The 12,031-nt window shown below is 39.4% G+C and overlaps 1 protein-coding gene across 1 annotated transcript; it reads right to left on the bottom strand.

The window, feature by feature from the left end:
• Nucleotides 1-1,732: 1,732 nt before the first annotated feature.
• hmox1b (heme oxygenase 1b) lies at nucleotides 1,733-7,126 on the bottom strand. The gene is made up of 7 exons (XM_079840614.1): nucleotides 6,908-7,126; nucleotides 6,450-6,494; nucleotides 5,533-5,644; nucleotides 3,603-3,818; nucleotides 2,336-2,608; nucleotides 2,149-2,251; nucleotides 1,733-2,055 (listed from the first exon to the last, which is right to left on the bottom strand). Exons 2-7 carry the CDS (start codon nucleotides 6,488-6,490, stop codon nucleotides 1,943-1,945), a joined length of 858 nt encoding a protein of 285 aa, XP_079696740.1. The 5' UTR covers nucleotides 6,491-6,494; nucleotides 6,908-7,126; the 3' UTR covers nucleotides 1,733-1,942.
• Between the last annotated feature and the right edge of the window lie 4,905 nt (nucleotides 7,127-12,031).

Below are 12,031 nucleotides of genomic sequence, written 5' to 3'. Positions count from 1 at the left end.
GTGCATGCACTTTTTTAAATAACCATAACTTGCTAAATTTTCTACCGATTTTTAAACTGTTTGGTTTGTTATAAACGTCAGAGATGTAGTTATGACACTGCATACTTAAGAAAAATTATTCATAATTTGTTCAAGCATCCATAATTATAGCCACGTTAATAACGTTTGTAAGAAACCAAAGCATTTGTAAATCCGTCAAGATTTCAGCGAGATAAGAGTATTTGTGTTCAGATCACTCGCCTTACATCAGGTACCACAGAGCCTGCCAGAAAGCTTGCCTGTGACGAGATGGCCGCCAGTGATGACGTTAGCGACTCCGCCGGAAGACATGTAGCCTTTATTATGTATATCTATGATAATAACCACAATTTAGAGATGGCAATCCATTGAAGTTCTACTCGGAGCTGTTCACATCCCCAGACTTAAAAATGTTGAAATCTCGATCAACACCGAAATGAATCTGTAGCCATCAAGTGGTACAACAAGAGCTCTGTGGTTTATGTTTATAATCATTGTAGTGTTAAGGCTGATTTATTCTTCTTTATAATTTTCCTTTATACTTCTGCGTCGCTGTCCGTTGACGTTGTCATGGCAAAATTTCAACTATCGCCGCATTACTGAATAAGAGACAAAACCTTGCCCAATTGTCTTCATAAAGATTTATTTTCTTGCAAGAAAAGAGTCAGTCATATAGTCATCCTCAAATGTCTGCAGAGTGCACTAACTAGATATAACAGCACTCAGCTTTTATCAGTTCCCAAACAAAGTCACTCCTAAATTTCCACACATGACAAGAATCAGCAGCACTTACTCAAATCCCAGAGTGTGCTGTTCATTTTTAGGCCATCCTGACCCCTAAAGGTCAAATCACAGTCTTCGTGTCTCCTGTACAAAACATGTTTTCCATGTGTACGTGTAGAACTTGTTCTCTATATTCTGTATATGACCTTTTACCTAGTAAGCTGGTTCTGTAGGAAAATATGCAAATCAATAAACATTTCATGCACAATGTTTAATGTATAGCTATGATTATATTTTACAGCATGATAACCCCCGAGGGAGAGGTTCTGGCAGTCAAATCATTTTTGGAGAGACGCACATCAGGCTATACCATAGGCTACAAGTGCTACGCACAGCCTACAACGTAGTTACAGCATACACTCGACAGAAGTATAAATTGGGCTTTACGTGCTTTGAGACATGAGGTAATTTAACCTTATGTCTCTGACACGTTGCGGAATCTGCTCTGGCTGTGTGTGTGACCTGCGCGTTCATATGTGGCTTTGGAAAGTGAGGGATCTCATGTTTTCAAAGCTAACTTGCTATTGCTAGCCTCTCCGAAATTGACTACCCTACCTTAAACAGTGCACATATACGGAATTAAGGCCTGTTCACACCACAAACAATAACGCTTGAGCTCTTTAAAGTTGGATGGATTCTGAATAGCTGTCAATGTTTTTATCGTTCATCAGCTGGAAAAAAAATATTTTTAAAGTATTGTTATAGTTAGGTGTGAACGTGCCTTTGTGTAGCGACAGGTGTTATAACGTGTCAGAACACTATCCTATCATAAACAGATCTCCCCAACCTAATCCTAAACTTTCTATAGTGAATATATGCGCCATTATCCAGTAATCACAAGCAAATTAATGTGTTTTAGACAAAAAGTGCGCCATCCCTGGCTGGTACTGCAGTGATTTTCATTTGAGACGGAAATCATGCAACGTTCAGGAACAAGGAGTGAGATTTTATTATAAAAATATAGTATTAATAATACAAATACATATATACATGGTTACAGAAGGATTCTGACAAAATTAAATTTCCCAAGGGTGTCATTTGAATAACTATGAACATACAATCACGTGTTAATTATTGATGATATGATTAAATTACACATTTATCGTCTCCAAAATGTGACGTCATGTTTCAAAGTGCTAGTTTAAAAGACGTAGACCATCCCGACGACCAGAACCACTAACACACCGAGCAGCGTCCGCAGGAACCGTGGCATCAGAGACGAGGAGCTCTGCAGCGATTCATGCACTTCCTCACCTGAGCAGAACAAGACAAAATGCTTAAAACACTGCAGACCGTGGATTGAATGTCACAAAATGTCCATTAAAAAGTACGAAATGTGCATTTTACCTGCTGTCGTTGTTGTGTTCTGCTTGTGTTGTGTGTGTCTCTGTCTCATTTCATTCTCTGTCTCTGACACGCAGCTCACAGAGTCCTGCAGCTCGGTGAAGACCTGAGGAACAGAAAACAAAGGGATCAGCTCATGCACAGCAGCTTGAGTCGCTCGTGAGCAGAAGTAGCTCCAGCGTCCGCTCACCTGGATGTTGAGCTCGAATGCGGTGACGGCCTCCTGCAGAACGCCGTGCCGCTGCGCCTCCGTCAGCTCGATGCTGTTCATGCGGCTCCTGTACAGCTGCTTGAAGAGGTTGGCGCTGCTCACGCCGGGAAACGAGAAGAACGACAAGCCCTCTCCGTTCTTCAGCCCTAATGACTTCTGTGTGATGCGGCCCAGCACCTGCCCGCCCGACAGGTCGCCCAGGTAGCGCGTGTACGCGTGAGCGACCAGATATTCAGGGTGATCTTTGCCCACCTGAGACACAACACAATCGATTCAGAGCAAAGTCACGATACTATTGAAGAAGTGTAAATGACCAACGACATCGTAAAAAAAGAGTGTCTGGTAACCAGGGCTTGACATTAACACCCGCCAACCTGCCAAATGCGCTGGATTTCAGCAGTTGCGTGTAACACAACCACATTGGCAGGTTTAATTTTATATATAATATAGGCTATACATTTTTCAATTGTAATCTTTTAAAAAGGTATCTGAAATAATACATTAATGCAATTTAGTGTTGACAAAAATATTGAGTTTTCAATACCAAAATATCTGAAACGCTTCCAATACTCATTTTCCTCAGAATAGATACCAGCTGCACGTTCTCGCTCTCTCATCTCTCCGACAACGAGTTACACACAAACCCGCCTCCCCTCATACACTCGTTTTATTTGCCAATATTGTTGGTGTTACAGGGCTTGAATTTTGCCGTGGTATTGCGCATAATTTTACTTACACCCAAAGGGCGCGCACATAAAGCCGCCTAAATTGGGTTCTTTTTCGCTGCTTATTGTGCTAACAGCCAAATACGTGTACGTATTTGTATGTATTTGGCTGAAAATAATGTAAAAATGCCAATCTTGGCGAGTATTCACGTAAACAAAGTCAATTCTGTTTTAAGTGAACAAACAGTTGAGAAAGAAAATGCATGTGTAACAGTATAATGGATCCGTGCGTCAGCTCTTAAAGTGACAGGAGCCTAATATACCTGCTGCCAAATTATGGGATAATATTAAAAATATCTATATGGCAGTTTTTCCCATGGTATTGAAGTCAAAATTGTGGTCAGTGAAAATGCTGAGTGGCTAGTAACTTTGGAAAACCACTAACCACAGTGGCTGGTAAGCAAAAACATTAATGTCAAGCCTTGTGGGGAACACTTTGAAGAAGTGTCTAAATGGAGAAGGTTCCATTTGTTAACATTAGTTGACTAGAACAGATGTGTTTTTTGCCACGCTGTGTTCACCTCTCTCAGTCTCTGGGCGTATCTCAGCGTTGCGGCCGGCACCGTGATCTTCTCCTTCCAGTTCTGGCCGTAGAAATGCTCCAGGTCTTTCCCGATGGACTCCAGTCGGCCCAGTTCCTGTGGGAAGTATATGGGAGCCACGGCATCATGGGAGGCGTTCCTGTCCAGCACTTCCTCCAGTGCCTCGTATATCTTATACAGCGAACACAAGAGCATCTGAAATACAGACCAGAAGATTCCAGGTTAGATTCTACAGGGAATCATTATGACTAAAGACTAAATCTGACAGCTGTCAGTCAAGCTGTTATTAATTGGGCTGCACTGTAAACCCAAATAAGTTGGTAAAACTCAAACAAATTGAGGCAATCGGTTAAATCTAATTTATTAAGTTAAGAAATGTAAAGTTTAAGTAAGCATAATTGCCGTTATCTTCAAACATTTAAGTAAGCAAATTCATACATTAAACTATTTTTAGTAGTGGAAATTTGGCTAGCTTTAACTTGCTAATTCAATAAAAGCTACCTTGCTAATTGGTAACACAATGATTTGATAGCATATAGCACTTGCTGAATGAACATTTAACATACTGTAAATCTGTTCTCAAACTAACTTCATGCTCCACTCGTTACCATGATGGTAACACCCCCCCCCCCAAAAAAAAATAACAACTTAACAGAAACTCTTAGCAAAAAAATAGCAAAACATTAAATACTACTAAATCTCCACCTTAACATTGATCTTGCAAAAAAAACATTAGCATTTACTCTCCCTTTTGTGTGCCATGGCAAAGCATGCTTGGAAATAAAAATCCCAGCCCAGTTTGTCAAAATTAAATGAAACCAGTTCATAAAAATCAAAACAATAAAACAATTCAGATTACTAAAAATGTGTCAGTTTTATGAACTCAAAAGAAAAATAAAGTTCTAAATACTCAAAGTTAATTTGATTATTTTGAGTTGGCTCTACTCAAACCAGTTCATTATTTTGAGCGTTGCCGCTTGTGCAGCACATGTCGAAAGTGTGGAAGCATTAAAGGACAACTACTGTGAAAAATGAACCTAGGGGTAATTAACACATGGTTACCGAGTAGATCGTTCTCTGGGATGCGTTTTCATGAAAATCGAATGTAAAGAGTTTTATCTCTAAAAAGAGATTCGCTTATAACGCTAGTATATGGGGAATACGTAAAATTAAATCGCTAGTTAATACCCCTAACAAGGCTGAAAATAGCCTCACACAAATAATATACTGTCAAATGCTCCAGTGCATATTTGTGTCTGTAGAACGTCAAATATATCCGTTTACAACGTGACATATTGTTGATCTCTTGTACGCAATGGCCAATATGTTTTAAGTTAGTCAGACTCCACTCACTGCTCAAACCGCCAGAGTTTTTATTCAGTGCTGAGTTATACAGGCTTGCTTGCAAAACCTCTCATGAACAAACAAACAAAATTTGATTATGATTTGATTATGATACCTGTAGGCGTAATAGGCCAAAGATAAGATGGCCAAATTAAAATTTTAAAAAATTATTTTATTTTTTAAGTTATATTGTGCTTTGTTTGTATAATGTCTGCTGGAATGCTAAAAAGGTTCAGTGTTGAATAAATATTTTTAAATTGTAGTTTTGTAAAAAACTATTTTTTTTTGTATTTATTTTAAAAGCAAGACAAAATAGTAAAAAAGCTAATTTATGCAATGGTGAAAAAATTGGCAAAATAAATGGTTTCGGTATTCAGCTTCGGCCGTCGGCCAAGTGTTTTATTATTATTCGGCTTCGGCCAAGAATTTTCATTTTGGTGTCAAAAACCTCATTCAGTCGATCATGACTCTTGAGCCGGTGTGATTATAGTGAATATAGTCACTCGTGTCGGTGTTCACTGTATAACGCAGCCCATCGTATTAAATACGTTGCGGTTTGAATTACCTTGTACTGTTGGAGGGACACGTTTCCTCTCTGGTAGCTCAGCATCAGCTCTGTGTTCTCCGCTCGCACGTGACTGTCTTTAGTCACAGCTTTGATCTGCTCTGATAGTTCACTGTGAGGAAACAGTCAAAGTCAGCGAACACGTAACACACAATCATAATAAAGTCTGCGTGTGAAACATCTGCTGTTATACCCAGCAAACAACAGCCATCATTTCATCATCTCGGTTAACTATTGACCCGATGTAGTCAGATGATGAGTAACATAACAATAACCTTGAATCTGGTTACATGTTGTTTTAGCCAAAATAACTTAAGCGAGATGTATTATATTCCATCATGTAAGCATTTCTTTGACATGTCCATGTTCTAGATCAGGGGAAGTACCTTTCAAATATAATGTTACATTTTACTCTTAGTAATTTCAATCATTTAAAAATTAAAATGTTCAGTTTAGAAGTATCGTATCGGTATCGATAATACTGGCCTTGAAAGTATCGTATCGTATCGAAAACAAAATAAGTGGTATCGGCCATCCCTACATGTAATTAATTGCTTGTCATCAACTTACGAACCCCCTGCAATTTCCTTGCGAACCCGAATGGGTTCCCGAACCCCCATTATTGGGTTAGTCCATTATTGGTTTATGGTTAGACGTCTATTCAATTTTCACTGATAGCCCAAATTTTGCCTGGTTTTAGCCTAAACATCAGGGCTGTGTTTGGACAGCTATTACACGTCTTTTAAATGCAAAATAGCTTGCTGGGTACCGTCAGTAACACTAACCACAGAAATCTCCTCAAACACACTACAACAAATCACACACCTTCAACAGCCATGAGACTGTCTGTCTGGACAGAAAGATCGGCAGACAGACAGATACATAGACAGACAGACATAAAGATATGAGAGTATCACCTGTCTGTGATCGCCGTCTGGGTTTTCTCAATCGTCTCCATTTCTCTGAAAAACAAAATCAACACTGTATGACACTTTGCACTGGTGAATAAAAGCATCCTGATGCTGCTCGTGGGAATATGATGAAGCCAACAGTCAATTCAAAAATCTCTTAAAGGGACAGTTCACGCCAAAAAATTTAATTGTCATTACTTACTAACCCTGTATGAGTTTCTTTCTTCTTTTGAACACAAAATATAATATTTTAAAGAATGTCAGAAACCAGATAGTTGACGGCTCCCATAGTAGGAAAAATAATACTTTGGAAGTGTGTCAACTGTCTGGTTACTGAAACATTATCTTTTGTGAAAATCATACAGGTTCGGAACAACTTGAGGGTGAGTAAGTAATGATAAAATAAAATAAAATGTGGGTGAACTATCCCTTTAAAAATCAATGCATACTCCAGGTTTACTCACAGTTTCTATGTGTCGGTCCTCAGTGGATTTCTTGAATGTGAGCGGCTCAAGATCTCTCAGTTTTCTGAAGTCAAGAGTGCGGCTCTCTCTTCTTTTATACTCTCTGAGTGAGTGAAACAGGAAGTCAACAGCAGTCCAGATCAGCACAACTCAAACAAAGGCAGAGAGAGAGGGAGGAGCAGAGCTAAACATGACAGGACACATTCATCCGCTCAGGAGGAGGAGGAGGAGAGATGTTGAAAACATGACTGAGGAAGATTTTCAATCACATGATCACCTGAGCTACAGATGTCCACATGAGATATGGGATTGTCTGTTCTCTGAGTGTGATCAGTAATAGTCAGTGGTCATGATCAGCTCTAAAACACCCTGAAGAGTGAAAGAACATTATAACATGAGCTCAAGAGTCTTTCTGTATCACACAGAATAATGCGAGTATGTTATGAAGATCATCTTACATAAGAGCTACAGGTTAATAAAGCCTCGTGATTTTTTGGCTGTGATTCGTTGAGCAGAGATAAGACACGCAGCAGTAAATCTGGAGCATGACTAGGATGTTGAAACCGTGAGTCAGCGCGAACGCGCTAAACATGAGCGAGCACTGAGCAGAGAGGGGGAGGGAGAGCGCGCTAAACATGAGCGAGCAGAGAGAGGGAGGGAGAGAGAGAGAGAGCGCGCGCGCTAAACATGAGCGAGCAGAGAGGGAGGGAGCGAGAGCGCGCTAAACATGAGCGAGCAGAACGGTTAACGTGACTCGGCACAATCCAGAAGTTACTCTGGACCCGAGACGAGCTGTTTCACCACGTATGTCTGATTCATTGTGTAAAACACACACACACACACACACACACACACACACACACACACACACACACGTTTGTTTTTGTGAAATGTGAGGACATTCCATAGGCGTAATGGTTTTTATACCGTACAAACCGTATTTTCTATCCCCTTACACTGCCCCTGCCCCTAAACCTAGCCCTCACAGGAGACTGTGCAGTTCACTTTCTGTGAAAAAAAACTTGTTCTGTGTGATTTATAAGCATTTTGAAAAGTGAGGACATGGGTAACGTCCTCATATTTCACCCTCTTTTTGTAATACCTATGTCATACCCATGTCATTATACACATTTGTGTCCTGATATTTCACAAAAACATGCCCCCCCACACACACACACACACACACATATAGGTCACAGGAATATTTGGATAAACAGAAACTGATCTGATTAAGTTTGTGTGTGTGATCAAATAACGAGAATACATTATTCTCCAGGGGGCGTATTACAGAAACTTTATATCTTAGGTCTTAACTTAAGATATGATACGTTAATTTAGGATTTTTCACAATTTTATTATAGAAGCAAATCTTAACTTGATTCAGGATTCTTATCTTATCTTACAAAATCTCATTTTATTTGTAGTTAGGAAATCTTAAACCGCTCCATCGAGTAACCAACTGTCAGGTCTGTTACCAAGCAACCAACACAACGCGCAAACTGCTTCTGAGGTAAACCCAACCTAAAATCAAAATGGAGAAACAACGGCGTGCTTTTAATTCTAGTTCGGCAGAAAAGTTAGAGATTTTTGCACAAATAAATAAATAAGGCGTTAGTCACTTCAAGAATGAACTGGCATAAGTTTGACGATATTAATTAGACATTCGATATGCGCAAATTAAGGGACCGTCTCTAAAGTTACATACGACATTGGTATACACATTTCTAACTTCAATAGCATTTGAACGGAATGACTTACAGTATCTACAGTATTTACCAACTGTAAAGTGTTCATCTAGGTCCGCTATGATTCACACATTTTACATATTCCGTTCAAATGCTAGTGAAGTTAGAATTGTGTAGGTACCAATGTCGTATGTAACTTTAGAGTCAGTCCTTAATCCTCTGGGGTTCTTCGGTCATTTCTGACCCGAATTTTTTTTTCTTTTAAATGTAAAAAATCGTAACTTAGCTTCATCGGAATGGTCCGAAACTTGGTGACTTTATTGGTACTTGGTATATGAACACCCAAAAAATTGGGGACAGGATTTGAAAGTCTAAGTGGTCGTAAAAAAAATGGTCACACTCAGGACCTTTGGGTCAAAAATTACCCCCATAGGAAATGAATGGGAAATTGGCAAAAATATTAAAATACAGAGTTTTTTTTGTGCATACAATCTACAAATCAGCCAGGATGCAGAAAAAAAGGACTCAACAGTGAAGGGGTGAATCTCTAAAACATCAAGAGTGCAAAACAGACAAAAAAAACTCACACACAAACACAATTAGCTTTTGGAATGGCACGCGTTAATTTGTGTGTGTGTGTGTGTGTGTTTTTTGTCCTGAGTGTGACTATTTTTTTTTACGACCACTCAGACTTTTCAAGTCCTGTCCCCAATTTTTTGGGTGTTCATATACCAAGTACCAATAAAGTCACCAAGTTTCGGACCATTCCGATGAAGCTACGATTTTTAAAACATTTTTATAAAACGCAAGCAGTGATCAACCTCCTCTATTTTGCTTGGGAACTAATGTGGTAGGAACCGAAGTTTACAGCGCTGCGTTCTCTAGAATCATCTCAAGCGGAGCACTTCTACATTCCCATTGGTTGCCGCCGGCTGCCGCCGAACTCATAGCTCATTACCATAAAGTTGACCAGACTTCAACTCTCCTCGACGCCCAAATCGTCCAAGACGCACCGCGCCGCTCTCGCCGGAGCTCGCCGCCGGGCTCCCATTGAGAATGAATGACTTCCGGCCACTTTGACGCTCTCGCCGGCGGCGGTGTGAACGCACAGTTAAATGAAACAGCTTTAATAAAAAAATAATAATTATTATTTATGTATATATAAACATTTTTTATTATATTCAATGGGAAAAAATTGGTCATAATTATTGCATAAATATTAATTATAAATCATAAAATTATCTCAAAACACCAAAAAAGAAAAGAAAAAATATTATTGAACAAAAATATATTTTATTGATTTTACTCAAATCTTTTTTATCTTAATCCCGCCCTCCGGGTCATTTTTGACCCGAAGGTCCTGATTGGGACCAAGCGGCACCTCCCGCAGTTTCTCTTGAAGCCAATACGGAAGTGCCTCAAACTGCAATTCATCGACTGGCCGCTAGGGACAGGATCCAGAAGGGAGCAGAATCTCATTGAGCCCCATGTTAAAATGGCCAACTTTAGAGCAGAATAAAACATGTTTACAGCCTGGTACAAATTGTGCTTTTGGTCTATACGGCTTATTTTGCCCTTCATGACAACTGTGAGGGGGGTGAATTTTTTTTATAACTCATTCGTTTACATCAGAGCCATAGAGAGAGAGAGAGTTGCGACAACGGAAGTTCAAAACGCTTGATAGTCACGTGATTCATGTAGACCTCGAATAGTTCCAGGAAGTGCTTTGACGGGCAATTCAAATTGATAGTCACAGTGACAGAACTGCACTTTTTGGTAATTAATAGTCAATAAATGCATTGATTTTCAATAATTTTATTACACATCGACATGTGTATGTAGCATGAGTATGTAGTTACAGCGATGTTGTTTTTAAAATATATATTTTTTTAATGATGAATAATCTAAAAAAGCAGGCTTTAATGTACAAGTTATTTTGATTAAAATGTGCTGATCATTTAAAATCTTACTGATTAAACGTCTTACCTTTTAAAAGTGCATCACAAACGGTCTGTTCTGCTGTAACTCTATGGCGCGGCTGCTACTTCCGGGAACTATTGAGAGTCTCCGCGAGCCGCCATTGCTGTAAAAAAAACCGTTCCATTGGAGTCTATGGAGTTGTCGCAACTCTCTCTCTCTATGGCTCTGGTTTACATTATATAAAGCCTTAAAATTCTGCATAATTAAGGGCGTGGCCATTTCGAGTGACAGGTGGTTAGCCATTTATCTGCTGTCTGTTAGTCATCGCGTCACTTAAGCTCCGCCCACGTCCCGCCTTTTTGCCCATTTTCTGTTATCCGGGAGAGACGCGCGATGACGCGCTGCCAAGATGGCTCGTCCCTACTTTGCGCTTCTAGCCTGGTTAAAACCAGACCATTCTCAGTAGTAATAGACAAATCATTTCCAAAGGGGCGTCACCAACGGGCGTCGCTCAAATGCCTCTCGGCGCAATTGGATAGACCTAAAACCAATCAGACCGATGAGGGAGATGACGTATGCAGAGCGACGCAGAAACATCTGACTGGCCGTTTCTCAATATGCGTTCTTGTCTGTACTTGTGTTCTCAAATAGGAAATGTCCCCGGTTTCCATTTCAGCAATCTGGTCACCTTACCTAAACCACATATTAATGTTTAATATATTATTTTTTAAATGTAAACGAAAAGAGGCAGGGTGTTTTATACTTCGTTTTATTATAAATATATAATATAATCAATGTAGGCCTAGCTACGCGTTGCCTGAACCACATTCGTGTGGCTATTATTATGTTTAATTTAAAAAAATTTATGAAATGAGGCAGTGGTGTTTTATGACATATTTCGTACGCGAACTTCTGACTTGCGTCCGTGACTTACCAAGTTTGACTCCGGAGAACGAACTCCCGAGGACGGGAGGACACTAGTCCGCCTACAATGCTCTTGTATCACTCTGTGATACTGTATATATTTGTATATGTAGTGCAGGCAATGCATGTTATCTTCAATGCATGTTTATAACAAAACGAAATATAAAAAACCCAGCCTCTTTTCGTTTACATTTAAAAACACACACACACACACATAATATAGGCTATGATTATCACTGTAATAAATTAAATATGACACAAAACACAACCCAGTCTCTTTTTGTTAAATGTCAATTTATGTGTGATCATCAATAGCAAATATAAAAGTATAAGTAAAAGGTATAAGAAGCTATACAATAAATAAAGCAATTCAGTCAAAGTCAGCGCTAGGAGACTACAACCGTAAGGTTTAATATCTTAAAAATATAAAGTTATGAAACTTCACTTTGCCCTCAGACAAAACGATCTGTCTAGGAACAAATTATAGATTAATGAGAGCAAAGATCAGCCGTTAGATCTACACAAGACGAGACGGTTTAACCACAACAGAGACATCAGAGCCAGCGGCAGACGGCAGAAGGACTGGCCGAGGAAA

Source organism: Gobio gobio, assembly GCF_949357685.1.
Source record: "Gobio gobio genome assembly, chromosome: 17".
NCBI lineage: Eukaryota > Metazoa > Chordata > Actinopteri > Cypriniformes > Gobionidae > Gobio > Gobio gobio.
The sequence above is the reverse complement of the archived record's forward strand: the minus strand, read 5'-3'. Positions and strand labels throughout refer to the sequence as shown.